This window comes from Tenebrio molitor, chromosome 7 (assembly GCF_963966145.1).
Source record: "Tenebrio molitor chromosome 7, icTenMoli1.1, whole genome shotgun sequence".
Classification (NCBI taxonomy): Eukaryota; Metazoa; Arthropoda; class Insecta; order Coleoptera; family Tenebrionidae; genus Tenebrio; species Tenebrio molitor.
The window spans coordinates 18091921-18107674 of record NC_091052.1 but is presented as its reverse complement, the minus strand read 5'-3'; the positions used below and the strand labels follow the sequence as shown (position 1 = coordinate 18107674).

At 33.4% G+C, this 15754-nt stretch overlaps 1 protein-coding gene across 1 annotated transcript; it reads right to left on the bottom strand.

Annotated features, from left to right (window-relative positions):
• Positions 1 to 14611: 14611 nt before the first annotated feature.
• LOC138135070 (odorant receptor 4-like) lies at positions 14612 to 15172 on the bottom strand. Its single transcript, XM_069053711.1, has 2 exons — positions 14856 to 15172; positions 14612 to 14801 (listed from the first exon to the last, which is right to left on the bottom strand). The coding sequence occupies exons 1-2, from the start codon at positions 15170 to 15172 to the stop codon at positions 14612 to 14614; spliced, it is 507 nt and encodes a 168-aa protein (XP_068909812.1).
• Positions 15173 to 15754: the final 582 nt, after the last annotated feature.

Sequence of the window (15754 nt, the reverse complement as noted above, 5' to 3'; positions counted from 1 at the left end):
CCATATAAGAAAAACTACCTTCAAATTTTTTGGAAGAATGTTGTGGTATCGTAAATGTATCGAATCTAATATTCCTACAATGTTCCTCAGACCTTCTAAGCAGCAGCTGATGTAAATAACTCGGAACTTTGGTTAACAAGAGCTTATGCAAAAAGACTGCTGCTTGGAATAAAGTTCGCAATCTGAAATTCAACTCATTGAGTCGCACAAGATGTGGTGTGATATGATGTCTACGCGGTACACAGCGCACAAACCGTATGCAAGCATTCTGTATTTTTTGCAACTTAAGGCAGTTTTCATTTGTTAAAAAATAATAGTACACCAAAGAACAATAATCGGAATGTGGATAAATAATAGTTTTGACTAACTGGAGCTTCGTTTGTTGATCAAGCTGAAATTTAAGACCATATACACTTCTCAATTTTTGCATAGACTTTCTATATATATTGTTAATATGTTCTTCAAACGATAATGATCCATTAATAACCAATCCTAAACTTTTTACACTTTGAACCCACTTGACATTTTCATTATTAAGTTTAATGGTAAAATTAGATTCAATGGTTATGCGTTGCCTCTCTGATCCTACTGTTAAAGCCAAAGTCTTCCCCGAATTAAGTCGCAAGCCATGGTCCGTTGTATAAGCAGCAATGTTAGCCAAATCAGAGTTTAGATTATTTATAGCGTCATATGCATGGTCAATATGAAATGAATATTGCAATTGAATATCATCTGCATACATGTGTAATTTGCAATACTGTAAGTATTTTGGCAGATCATAAGTGTATATCGAGAACAAAATGGGTCCGAGGACACTGCCTTGAGGGACACCCGATGTGGTTGCTTTTAACAACGACTGCATCGTATCATCTAAAAATATTTTTTGACGTCTTCCATTTAAATAATTTTTCATAAATCTCAAAGCACCTTCCTGGAAACCAATATGTTTTAGCTTGATCAGTAAGAGATCAAAATGAACAAGATCAAATGCTTTACTTTGATCGAGCAAAATTAAAATTGAGGGCTTTGACTTATCCATCGCATGAGCTAAATCATCAGTTACGCGTAAGAGAGCTGTCCGAGTGCTATAGTTACCTCTAAAACCAGACTGAATGTCAGGTAGTATATTATTTTGATCCAGAAAATTTACTATTTGCACAGCCAAAAGCTTTTCAAAAAGTTTCGATAATGCGGGCAAAATACTGATTGGGCGCAAATCGCTAAATGATGTAGGTGATGTCACTTTAGGAATGGGAATTACATTTGCAGTTTTCCATATTTTTGGGAATTTGCCAATTCGAATAGATTCATTAAATAAATTTCTGATTGTGTCTATGCAATACGGCATTACCAAGTTTAACATTGCAATGGAAATATTATCTGCACCTGATACGTTAGTTTTTATTGTTCTCAAACTTTTTAGCAAGTCATCGTTCGTTATTTCTTTAAATGAGAACATGGCGCTGCTACTTAAAGGATTGTTGCTATAAAAATTTGCCGTATCCTGATTTATTATACATGAACCTGCAACGCTCAAAAAGTAGTTATTTAATTCCTCAGGCTTGCAAAGTGAATCTGGTAATTGATTCTTAATCTTATTTTTAGTATTTATACCCCAGTCTGATAAGTTTTTCCACAGTTTTTTTGTATCACCTTCACAGGTCTCCAAAATATATTTCATGTAAGCTCTTTTTTCACGGTTAATTGCAGCATTTACATAATTTCTCAATTCAACATAGTATTTACGACTTTCATTCGTCCTTTTCTGTAGATATTTTTTGTATGCCTTATTCTTCTCTCTAATCATTAATCTTAAATTGTAAGTTATATATGGCTTATGATTCTTTTTTTTATTAAATTGTTTTAGCGGTGCGTGTAAATCAAACAATGTAATTATGGATTTATTCAAAAAATTCACCTTATCGTCAATACTATCAATGTGAACTGTATGGGACCATGGAATGTTATGCAGTGCATCAAATGCAAAACTGCCCATATCTATATTTTTGATGTTTCTATAAAAATATTTACCTGAACTTACCTCTGCATTTTTGATGAGCAATTCACAAAATACCAGCACATGATCCGTGCACCCTATCATATCCAGTGTACCGCCATGGGTGCAACTCAATGAATTGGACAAACATATTACATCTATAAGCGATTCACTGTTTTCAGTAATTCTGGTTGGCTCACTAATTACCTGATGCAAATAAAAAGAGTTCATAACGTTAACAAACTTCCGTAATTCCTGTGACCTAGTATTTAAGAAATTTATATTTATATCCCTACTAAGTATTATAGACGTGGTTTCCAAACACACAGTTTTCATAACATCACACAATTCATCTAGAGAAGATTCTACATTTGCATTTGGAGGACGATAAACAACCCCAAAACCAATTTTTTGCTTTCTAAAATAAAGAATTACCCACAACTGTTCAAGGATCCCTTCGGGAGCCGACTTGTAACAAATTTTAAACTTATAAGATGACTTCACATAGCAAGCAACCCCCCCACCACGTCCAACCCTATCTACCCTGACAATATTATAGTTTGGTATATGAATAGATGTATCCAAAACGTCCTGATTTAGCCATGTCTCCCCAACACCAATTATGTCGAAGTTACTGTGCAATACCGTTTCCTTAAATGTATTAAAACAATTACCAATCGACCTTATATTTACAAACCCGATCTTAAAGTTTAGTTTTTTGACTTCAAAATTACTGGATTTCCATTTATATATTTCACATATAGCCCCTCTTCTCCCTGCTGCGTACGTTCTCGTAAGCTGCCCAGAGTCTTCTTCAGCTGTTCCCGTTGCATGGCGGTCTTATCAGTGGTGATACTAATATTAGGATAAGCATCACGAACTTTGCGTTTATTCTTCAGCACCTCAAATACGTGGTCGCGCGATCTTAATACGATTTTTAAGGGTACAGGCTTGTCCAGATTTCCCCTTTTTCCAAGTCTATATGCATTAATGGAATCTGTCGGTATATCAGGTGCAATATTGCTAATAATCTCCGTTATCATACGTAGGTCAGCTGCACGTCTGTTAGCTAGATTTCCGGTTTGCTGTTCAGGGACGTTAAACATTATCAAATTTCTTTCCCTTTGCTGTCGATCCGTTATCTCGCCAATTATTTTTTCTGCTTCGTCTGAATTCTTTTCTTGTTTTAGCTGGATAATCTCATCTTGCAAAGATTTAATAAGAGCCTCTAGTCGTTTTATGGCATCAACAAATGACGTGTATTCCGTATTCTTCTTCTCACGACAGTCCTCACACTTGTAGACCACACCTGGTATATCGCGGAACGCACTCAGTTGTTCCCTTGGAAGTGATAAACACTTTGCATGATAAAAGCATGAACAAAAACCGCACTGCACTCCAGGCGATTTTGACCCCAACTGATGATCACATATCTTGCAAGAACTCATATTTCTTGAAAACTGGCGGATTATGATTACAAATGTTGAACAACAACGTAGTCTTTTACTAATTTCACTTATTTTTACAATAATTATAATTGTTCTCTCTTTATTTTCTACTGAAAACGTTAAAAATGCTCGGATCTCAAAACTGTTGTATTAAGAGATTTCATTTCAAATATGCACAAAATATGCATGAATATACTATAACATGCTCTATCACTTTTACAAAAAAGACAAATTTTGCAGATTTAATCTATTTATTCAAAATTTATTAATATAAAAAAAAATGTTTATGTAATTATGTTATTAATATAAGCTTTTCATTAAAATGGAAATATATATTTTAAATTATACAGGGTTATTCTAAATGATTGTAGTCGAAGTAGACTATGCCCATGTTATTACATTTTTGCCGCTTTTATGTGAACTGTCAATTTTGTCGCTGTCACTGTCATTTTTTAGGTGAAAAGTGCGGTGATGAGATTTTTTTTTTAATTAACGATTGAATCCAGAAATATTGAGTTGTTTTGCAATCAATTTTAAAAATATAGAGTTGTTTTGCACCCAATTTAACTTCCGTATGTACTCACTTATTCACATCATTTTGATGTTTTCTTATGTGGAGCGGCAACCCTAAATTTTACATTCAGTTTTCACGCCTACTTCGACTACAATCATTTAGAATAACCCTGTACAATAGTCAATACAACTTTATACGGGGTCATTATAAATTATTGTCTCATCGCAGTAGGCGTAGGTGACGTAGTTAAATGTGCCGCAAGCTTTATAACATGAGTGAGACTAGCATCACCGATAGGTAGCGCTGCTGGTGGTAGTGTAAATTTGTCTGCTAGTTTGTCTAACGTTGCAAAACTAGCGGCACATCTCAAATTTGTGTGGGTTTTCAACGCCAACTGCGATGGGACAATCATTTATAATGACCCTGTAGGAATTATATCGGGTGTTTTTTTTTTAATTTCACCTCATAGTAGGCGTTGAAGTGTTGATTGTGAACGCGCTATACAGCTTACGGATCACGGATTATCTGTTTAAATCTTAAAGTTGGTTGCAGAAAAAACGGGAAACAAAAATTTGTGTAACGTAAATTTGGTGTTGACCATTTGTCAATTAATTGTCTGCTTGACAATGACAATGCCTATCAAAAATGACATTGAATTTTGACCATAATTCTAACCTATCTATCGTCAGAAGTTTTCACACTATGACAAAATTGTAAAAATGTGTCAATTTTATTCTGGCAATTTCCATTTTTTTGTGCAACCAACTGTACGTTTTATACGAGTGGTGCATTCACAAACGACTCTTCAACGCCTACTACGAGGTGAAATTAAAAAAAACATTTTTTAACATTTTTTTTCGCAAATTATTTAATACAGGGTCTATCTGAAATACGTGTGTAAATTTTAACCATTGGAAGAACTCGCCAATTCATGAAACATTTCTCTATAACATTTTTACGAAAAAGCTTTACAAATTGATTAGCCATCAAAGTGTATACTCGTCTATGGGTAAGGGCGAAAATTTTCTGTTGTGCTAGAAATGGAGCCTTGTTAAAAAATTACATTGTTATGGAAAAATTATATAATTAAAATTTAAATTCCATCTTTGAATACTTTTGCGAATTTTGCAAAATGTTATAGACAAGTTTTATAAATTGGCGAGTTCTTTCACTGGTTAAAATTAACACACGTGTTTCAGATACACCCTGTATGTATCACACTCAAATACTCAATTGCTTGCTGCAAGGCCTTGCAAAACACTTTCCCTGAACTTTCTTCGAATAATAATTCCGGATATTGTTACATTCAAGCAAAAATTGATTCAGATATTTTCGGCATATTGTTTTTAAAGGCACTTTTCGTTACGACTAGGACTAGCAGACCGTTTGTGATTGAATGTTGCAAAATGCAAATTCACGTATAGCGATTAAAATTCTTCGGAAGAAAGGGTCAGCATCGTTAGCAGGAAGTTTTAGAAACAGGAGATCTGTTCATTCCATTGTTAAATTTATGGTCTTATTTCTCTGGAACTACGCTCTACTAAGAAGTCCTATGTTTTTAAAGCAAGGGGATATTTTCTGATGTCCCTCTAGCTGCACCATGTAGATTTGCAAGGATTCAATAAATAAACAAAAATAATAAAATAATAATATGCATTTTTCGCCAAAATATGCTCAAGGTGCTTCAAATATGCAAAATATGCATTTTTGAAATGACGTAATTTCATTCAAAATTTGTTAATATGCCCAGAAAATCCAAAATTTTGTCTATATACGCCATAGAAACAAATATGCAATTTGCATAGAATCCGAGCTCTAGTTATATCTAACTAGACGCACCGTAGAGTGAGAGGCATTGACTTCTACATAGAAGTGAGACAACGAATAAAAGTCAGCTGACTTTGGGCAAAACATTCTGCACTTCTGCAGTAACTGCGTGTTCCTTATTTTTATCGAGGTGTTCTAATAAGCATTGTAATCGCTTTAACACTAAAACACCCATCTTTTAGAAATAATACAGATGCAAGATGCAACAGTAAACTTTTGCCGCACAACAGATAAATTATTCGGGCGTCGGGGCGGCTTCACCAATGCCAGTTAAAGTTAATAGTTATTTGGACAACGAGTGTTAGAAGTGCAACTTTTTTTCATAAGTGTGGAAGTTTATTAAATGAGTCGTAGACGAGTTAAATAATCCACACGCATGAAAAAAGAGCACGCTAACACGAGTTGTCCATAAAAATTTTTAAAATTTCATAAATCAAAACCTAATTTAACTGTAATTTGTGCTTCCATTTTGGTCAAGTGCGGTGGCCGGTTGTGGTAACCAAGGAAATATTATATGTTTATTGTTGTAAAATTAATTTGTCAGTTTTATGTCAGTCTCAATAAAAGTCAAAATGAGTGATTCAGATGAAGATCCTGAAATTACTAGTGGACTAAAGAAAGGTGGGTTTAATGTTACTAATTGTTCTAATCGTTATTTCAATTTTCATTTTGATAAATCACTTCTCTGTAGAATACGTAGGTATATCGTTCATTCATGGATTAAAACCAAGCAGTTAAAAAAAGTTGCTGACGTCATAACTTTTTTTCACTAAGTGAAAAAAAGTGATACTTCTAACACTAAAATCAATGAAAAATAATCAACTTTTTTTAATGAAATTTTAAAAATGTAGATTTAAATGCTTCGTTCCTTTAGTTACCTATTGTTATAACAATGTTTTCGTATATTTTAACCCACAGTTAACTTTAACTGGCGTTGGTGAATTCGGCGCTACCTAGGTACATAATAGGTACGCGAAATTCACTCAGTAAGAATCCTTTCAAAAAATCTCTTTCAGAGGTGAATATTTCTTCTACAAATTACTAAGGCATTCTTTGCCGAAGCTGAAAATTGCATCCTAAATTTGAAAAATCTGTCGGGTGGAAAAATATTATTTTTTTTGTATTTATTAACGTACAAATTAAGTGAAGATCATATTGAAACCTTTTTTTTCCGCAATTAGGTCAAAAGGATTTCAGAATACACTGACTATACCTACTGACGATGTTATTACCTACATTTGGGGCTACATACAGGATGGTCCAACACTTACCATTTTTGCGATTACACGTTTAATAATTGTCCAAAAATTCTGAAACTCGGTAGGCACAATCTACAATTAACATTCTATGATTGATCATGATCAATTTTTTTCAATTAAATTTTTGTGATGGAGCTAACTTTATAGCGATTTAATATCAAATTGGTCCAAATATTGAAAGCTTTTCTTTCCTCTACTTGTTACAGAACTCCTCACCTTTTTGATTGATCCACTTCCGACTTTGAATTATAATTAGGTAATAGTGAAAATTGCGATCAAATATCAAGTTAAAGAAAGCTGGAATCCAAGACCATTTATGGTAGAGCTGAATAGGACAGCTCGTAATGTGATGGCCCCCCAATAAATCTTTTTGACGCAGAGCTGTCGGCTCTCCCGAAACCATTTTTCAGGTCAGTACTGGTGAAATTCCAGTTTATGATAGAAACGATTCGCAGCAAGTAAAGGATTTTTCTTTAAATGAAAAATAGATATTTTAGAAAACTGAATATTGAATAATTTCAACTTTATTACGTAATTTATCTGAAAATTTCTTCAGAATGTTTACCGAAATTGCTAGGCGTAAAATAGTCGAGTTCGGCCCTGACAGGGTAAGTACCTGCAGTTTGGCGATGGGATATTGTAAATCTTACTTCTGGTTTGGTTTGTGATTAGGCACTTAGTGTAACTGCGTCATAAATTCCTGTCAGTTGTGCGGCACCTTCTTTAATTGCAAATAAATCGGCAATGTGATGCGTTTTAATTTTTTTTATTTTCAGATTTCTGTTTTCTGTATTAGTTTGAACTTATTTAGATAAAAAAAAAATTTTGAATTTTGATTAATTTCACTTTATCGCCTCTTGACGCGAAACCCAATTGATAATAAATAAAATAATGGGACAGGCTTATAGCTCCATAATGTGTGTCTCTTCCTAGCCAAGCGTAAATTTTTTTCGATAATTAGAAACCGCGTAATCGCAAAAATGGAAAGTGTTGGACCACCCTGTATAGTGGAGTGTCGTTAGACCTAAAAAGTGGAAAAGGTTTTCGAACGAGGGCACCAGTGAATAAATTTTCATGGCGTTTTTTGCATTGTATTGTTAAAACCCAATACTAAAATGTTTACCAATTAGAACTTGCCGATCTTTGTTTATTTAATAGTTTATTGAAAAATTTCAGAAATAATTGTAAATGAATGATGCATCTAAAGTAACTGCAATAATTTTAGTCATATGGATAAAAAAGTATCATTATTTATGTTTTTGAGGTTGGTAAATATGAATTCGAAGTCGAAAATTGCAAATTTGAAAATGAAAGAACCAAAATGGCGGACAGGAACTTTGTAATTAGACGAAAAACGTTATATTATTTATAGAAACACATTTATTCGTGAATAACATACCTAATTAGTAATTACTGAAATGAAAAATATACTAATTGTCTTCGATATCTCCGTCTTTAACTTCGTTCATTTGTAAAATTGGAGAAGCGTTCAAACCACCGCCGCACAGAGGAGTATTAGACGCTGAAAGTTGATCAAAAGTCGAAAATTTAAAATTTAATTTCATTAAGTTGAACCATATAGTGGGGTAGTAGATAAAGTATGTTGTCATTTGCCAGTTTAAAAAAAAAAAAATAACGATGGCGGACGCCCAGACGAACCTTATTGTTTCTCAGGGCTGCGTTCTGACATGCTACGTTATTGGTTATACAAAGTTTCAGTGTCAATTTTTTCTGTATTTATAAAATTTTCTGTGATGGACTCGAGTCAGTAAGCGTTTTGATAATTTTTTTAATACCATTAACACAAAGGAACTGCAACTGGAAGTTATAAATAACGTATGTTGTAAAAGTGGTGTGTTTTAAACTAATTTCCAAGGTCTTCCAAGGCCCACTTCTAATTTTTACGTGTACTAACCTTTATACAAAAGTGACTTAAAAAGAAAAAAATCACCAAAACACACCAATTATTTTTAAATATACAGGTCGCTAGAGGTATGGATACAGCTAAATATTTTCAGAACGGTTTAGCAGAGCTCCTTGAAATTTGGCACACAGTTAGAAGTGTTTAAAATCTAGCATCTAAGATTTTTTTCAATTTTTCAACATCATTTATTTTGAAGATACCAGGCTAACTTGATTTTTTTTAAATGGCATGGGGGGTCAAATTTAATCTTTTTAAAAAGAGTATTTTTTTGTGGTTACATTGCCCAACTATATGAAATTAATTTTAAATTTTCGACTTTTGATCAACTTTTACCGTCCAATACCCCTCTGTGCGCCGTCTTGATGATTGACATATTTCACTATACATCTGCCTGGGCGAAGCTTTAGTGCCTGTGATCTCCACGGCGCCACTTTAGGGGGGAATGTCACTAAATAATCATAACCTCATAAACAAATGTAATGAATTCAGTGAAGTTGTCAAAATGCAGTGTCAAAGACTCAAAGAGTGTCGCAGTTTAAAAGTAGCTTTAATAACAACAATTTTATTAATTTTGTTGATGCTAGTTCTCTGCGGTGTTTCTGGTTTTTAGCATTTTGCTGTTAGTGTTTATGAATTGGCTTTTTTATCATATTAGAACTGATATTGCGGTAAATGCAGCAACAACAAATTCCGTTAGTTGTAATGTTGTAAACCTATTTCTAGATTAATATTAAAATTATAATCTCATTCTTGGAATTGCAGTACCTACATTATTTCCTAAGCGGGTCATTTCAGATAAAGATGGGTCCACAACAAAACAATTACCTATTTTTGCTTAATTAATCCGTGCCATTCTTGGTGGAATTGAGTGGAAAGGATATTTTACGTTTTGTACAGTTTTGAATATAATATCATTTTGGGCAAATTATTATTCTATGAATTTGCACTCGCCACTGACCGAGATATTTTCAAAAAACGCGGCGCTGAAACTTTGTCCCTTCCGCGCAACCGAACCAGTGCGCAACATTTTGCTTTTGCCATTTAGAATATCCAAACTGTAATTAGTAATTACAATCAAAGTAATGTATCATTTATCACTGGACAACTACGCATGACTGCATGCATCATGCAGATACATGTGTGTGGACTGCATGTCAAAATTGTCACGATGCACATGACGATGTGATAGCATGACAGTTAGTTGCTAACAGCAACCCCCGAAATCAACCCTAAACGTCAGAATCATGAGAACATAGGATTTTTCGGTCTACGCCCAGGCCGCTATAGACACTCTGATTATCTAGCAGGTCGTGGTTCAAACAACTATTACCACTGCACCCTGAACAAGCTGCACTGCAATGTAATCCGTGTATGTAATTCATGAATGTGCTCCGTTGACAATTTATATTTCTTAGTTCCTGAAATGAGAATTGACAGAACAGTTTCTTTAAAAGATGTTTTTTAAATTTCTTCTCCTTCATCTCATCGCCTTCTTTTCCACAAATAAAACAATTATCTTTCCAATTGAAATCAGTCGAAAGAATATTACGGAGTCTTTCTTGAGGTGGAGAATTCGCGGACGGAACAGAAGCTGTGTTGACCTTATTTTTATATACAGTGTGGAAACTTTAACTGAAATAAAATTCATAACTTGGACATAGGCGATTTTTGCAAAAAATCCCGAAACAGGTCGATTTTTCTTTTTCCTTGCCCACATTTTGATACACATGGTTTTTGCATATCTGGTCCCGGAAGTGCGCAACAACCCCTAATTCTTTTTTTTTTCAGAGACCTCGTTTGAAAGCCCACTTCGCAAGGAATACAACGCAGTATTTTTTTCTTGAAAATTTTCAAAGCCTACGTGTTAAAAAATAAAAACCAATTTTACAAGGAGAATTCTATTTAATGCAACAAACGTTCAAAATAGGCAAATTGCAAATCGATAGTAACATTTACCCCTTACATTTTGTGACATTTCCGGTGAGATTTGCTTAATCTCGGTTTTAGGCATGAAATTAGGCAAATCCCACCGGAAATGCATGTTACTATCGATTTGCAATTTGCCAAGAAAGAAACGGTGGCCATTTTGAACATTTGTTGCATTAAATAGTCTCCAAATTATAAAATTGGTTTTTACTTTTTAGCACGTAAGCTATGAAAATATTAAGGAAACAAATGGTACATTGTATTCCTTGATAAGTAGTCTGTCAAACGAGGTGTCACTTGGCATACCCTGCCATTTGAAAAAAAAAAGTTAGGGGTTTTGCGAACTTCCGGGAGCAGATATGCAAAAACCATATACGCCAAAATGTGAGCAAGGAAAAACAAAAATCGACCTGTTTCGGGATTTTTTACAAAAATTACCTATGTCCAAGTTATGAATTTTATTCCACTTAAAGTTTCCACACTGTATTTGAAAGTATTTATTGTGAATGTATTTTTGACAGCATGTTGAATGAGCATAAACAAATTCTGAAGAATTTAAAATTTCTAATAACCCATCTTCTCTTTTTGCAGAAGCATTTCTTAGAGTAGGTAATCCCCTCATACTTCACTACTTTTTTTTGTACCTGGCAGCTCTTTTTTGCACCTGAGGCCTCAAATATGCTTTGCATAAAAAAAAATCACTTTAGGATTTGAAACCTTAATTTTACAGGTAAAAAACACATATGTACTAAAAATTTTAAAACAATTAAAAAAAAATAAAAAATAAAAAGCGAGAAAAAACAAAAGGTAAACATTTTAGTATGCAATGTCGATAACACATTTCAAAAGATAAAATGATAATTCGATCACTGGCGACTTCGTTCAGGGTATAAATCTAACGACTCTCCACTAATAGCAAGAAAATTAAAAAATTAAAACGCTACAAGCATTCGGGGCACTTTTCCAGATTCTGCATTATTATCGGAAATTTTTGTATTGTAAAACAAAAATGTTATGTACTCGTACTTATTAAGTTGTTTAATTATATTTACTAATCTGAAAAATAAAATTAATTGTGTAGAATGTTTTCAACTAGTAAACCAAAATTCAATTTCCAGACTAATAAGTCGAAAAGATCGGGGAGGTTTAATTAAACTGTTTGTCTCTGTTGTAGAAATATGCAAGATCGCAGAAATTATTTTTAAAAGTAGGTAATAAAAATTTCGCTGGAAACGTTCTTATAAGACTTAAGTTACCTATTTAACAAAAAAATATAAAAATTATTAATTAAATGTTCATATTTTAGACCAAGATGAGATCAATAATAATTTATTACAATTATTGAATTTAATGTTAAAGTAAATATTATTTTACTATCAGAATACATCATAAGAATATGCAAATCAATAAGGTTAAAAAACGTATTAGACATCACTATTCAAAGTCAATTTTGTTTCAGCATCAGCAAAATGTATATTATAATTATATTCTTAAATGTTTGTTATTTTACTCTAAAAAATAAACGTTTCTGCCACTCTAAGAAGTACATAATTAATATTATTAATATTATTATTAATCCTTTCATAATGTACTAATAAACTTGATTCAATTTCAATAGTAGTTGTTTTATTACAAATTAGTAAGAATTCTTATTAGTTTCCCCATAAGAGCCAATGTATAAGTTCAGAAAGTTGCCCACAGTCACGTGGTACCAGTCAGCCTCTCTTTCTTAAACCTGTTATTCATTCATATGCTCCTTCTCACTCTTATGGTTGAAATCACTTCATCGCATTGCCCGACCCAGCTACGGCCTATCTAGAGTAAATTGTTAGATCATTGTGAGCTACTGAAAGCAACATGTAATTAAAAATAAAGACTTTGACTTTTTATATCATTTAAATTGCAAAAGCAACTTTAAGTAGTTCAAATATTTTTTTATTTGAAATAAATTCCGAATTAATAAATTAGAAAACAACTATAGCTAATTTAAAACCTTTTTCTTCTTCTTTCTCTTTCTGTAGGCAAATTGCCTGTTCAATTCTGGATTAATTGTTGTTCCTGTGAGATGGGTTGCCAGCTGTCCTTCCATCTTTTCGGTGGTCTTCTGCGATGCGGTTTGTAATTTCTGGCTATTTTGGCTTGGCTACTCGACCTTCTCACATTCTCGTTATATGCTTGCCCCACTCTATTCTGCGACTTCTTATTCAACGTACTTTGTACAAGGTCATCCCACCACAGTAGGCGTTGGTGAAGTAGTTGAATGTGTCGCAAGCTTCATAACATGAGTGAGACTAGTATCGCCGATAGGTGGCGCTACTGGCGGTAGTGTAAATCTGTCTACTAGTTTGTCTAACGTTGCGAGGCTTGCGGCACATACAAAATTTGTATTGGTTTTTAACGCCAATTGCGATGGGACAATCATTTATAATGACCTGTATATCGTTGTTTCTCTCTAATTTCCGTGGTTCTTTTCTTATCTTGTAGGCTGCGTCCTGTTATTGTCCGGAGTATTTTCATTTCCTTAGTTCGTAGTAACCTGACTGACACTGATGTTTCTGCTCTTGTTTCGGCACCGCAGGTCATCACCGGTAATATGCATCATACCATTATAATTTCTTGTCTTACAGTCTATGCTAAGATGTTTATTCTCCCAGATTGTTTGTTTGAGGTGTCCCGAGATAACCGCTCCTGTATTACTTTGTTGCCTGACTTCTTCTTTAAATCTGCCGGGGCTCGTGATTTTACAACGGACATAATTGAAAGATATCACTTGTTCAATGCTGATATTGTCTTCTACGAGTTTGCATCGAAGCGAATCTTTCGATATTGTCATTGATTTTGTCTTGCTGGTGGATCTTCAACGTTATATTTTTCTGTTTGAATTTTGAAGGTATGTAGCATTCGTTGTAAGTCGTCTCCACTTTCTGATGTGAGTGTGGCGTCATTTGCATTGCTCTTAAAACTAAAAGCATCAAATAAAAGTCTATTAAAAAATAAGATCACTCTTTTATTTAAACAAACTAAAAAGTAAAAAAAATTCAATTCAGATCAAGAGTGACTATAAAAAACGCACGTAAAACTTTTTTCTTTAAAATTCAGATTATCACACTTACTCCGTTATTTTCGGGGGGGGGGGGGCAGTTCTAAGACACCCTGTATAATTTTTCTTTTCAGACGATATGTTCGGATCATTTTTTCTGTTATTTGACTAAGAAAAGAGTGAAACAGTAACATCCTTTTAATCGGCAAGTAAATGATAATCTACAATAATTAAGCAAATTATGTTCTTGGATTATTGTTTACTTTAATAATGGTAACATTTTCTACTGTGCGATGCGGTCATCTGAATTGCATTTTTAACATTTACTTCTACAAATTTCAAAACTTTCATAGCTTATGTCGTTTCTTTGGATTGCACTGAATTTAATACTGCAAAATAAGACCACGATGATTTTAAAATCTGAAAATTCAATAGTCCTGGTAACAGCATTTTTATCATCATGATACATACGGCCATAAACGGGTCCAGAGACAATGTAAAGTATCCACCTGGATATATTTTCAATGGAAATTGTGAGCGAGTCATAAAAATAATAAATCTTTCTTAAATTCTTTAGAACACTCAACCCATTCGCAAATACAAGCTGATTTTGTAAGATTTTCGCAATAAAAATATATGTAAATTAGTATGAAAATAGAATTAGGTACTCTCATTTTTTAAACTTTTATAATCACTTCGTTTCCATAATAGGACCAAAGAAATATTTCCAGAAGAATACAAGCCTGGTACACGGTCATCGAGAGAAACTGTAAACTCATGGGTGACACTAAACAGAGTATTATGACGCTGACCACAAATTGTCCAATTAAACAAATTGAAAAAAGGGAGGTAATTTTATCTGCAAATCTTCACACCACAACATGTTTTCCTTTCTAAATGTTCAAATTGCTGACTACTTACTGAATTATATTTTTATAATGAATAACATTCCTAACCAATATTTTTCTGAATTTCTCTTGATTTCCTTGAACTTCACTGGTGACTTTGCTTTTAGAGCATTGTTCCATGATTTGTAAAGAATTGTTCAATATTGCTAATTGACCAGAAATTACCATAATACTTCCAGAAAGAAATGTATCCATACTAATATTCCTTAGACCATTAATGCAAGTTGCAAATATTTGATATGCATAAATTAACTCAAAAACTGCAGGTTTATCGATCTTAAATGGATACCATCCACTCAAAGGCAATCTGATTCTTTCGCCACTCTTCATGTCCAAAAGTGGGAAAACTGCCCATAAGAGACAAGTAACGCAGCACATAAATAAAAATATTTTCGTAAGAAGCTTTGACACTTTTATCTCTTCAGCCAGCATCTTATACTGGACTAAATTTCTAGGTTTAAACTCTTCTCTGTTGATACTTTTGATCAAATTTCTTATTTCAGAGCCGTGTTTTATGAAAACATACAATTTTAACAAATGCGACAAATTAGTTAACAGAACAAATGAAGCTTCCGTCATTTTTTCAATGTCACCAAAAACGACTACCATGTTAACAATTTCACTTGAAAAGCATATACAAAACCGACAAACAATATGACGTAAATCTGCTGACAGGTTTCTTTGAATAATGATTTCTCGTCGTCTGGAGGAAAATAACTTAAAAAGTGAATGCACTTGATATTGAGTGTAATAAAATCGCTCACATCTAACTCTTTCAACAATAAGTGTTCGTCCATGCTGCAGCAACGTGGGTATATGTAATAATAAGTTTGTTTATCTAAGTTGTTCTAAATAGTTATTTGTATAGAAAGGCTGCGAAATCCTATTTTGACGAACCGAGAGAAAAATTGT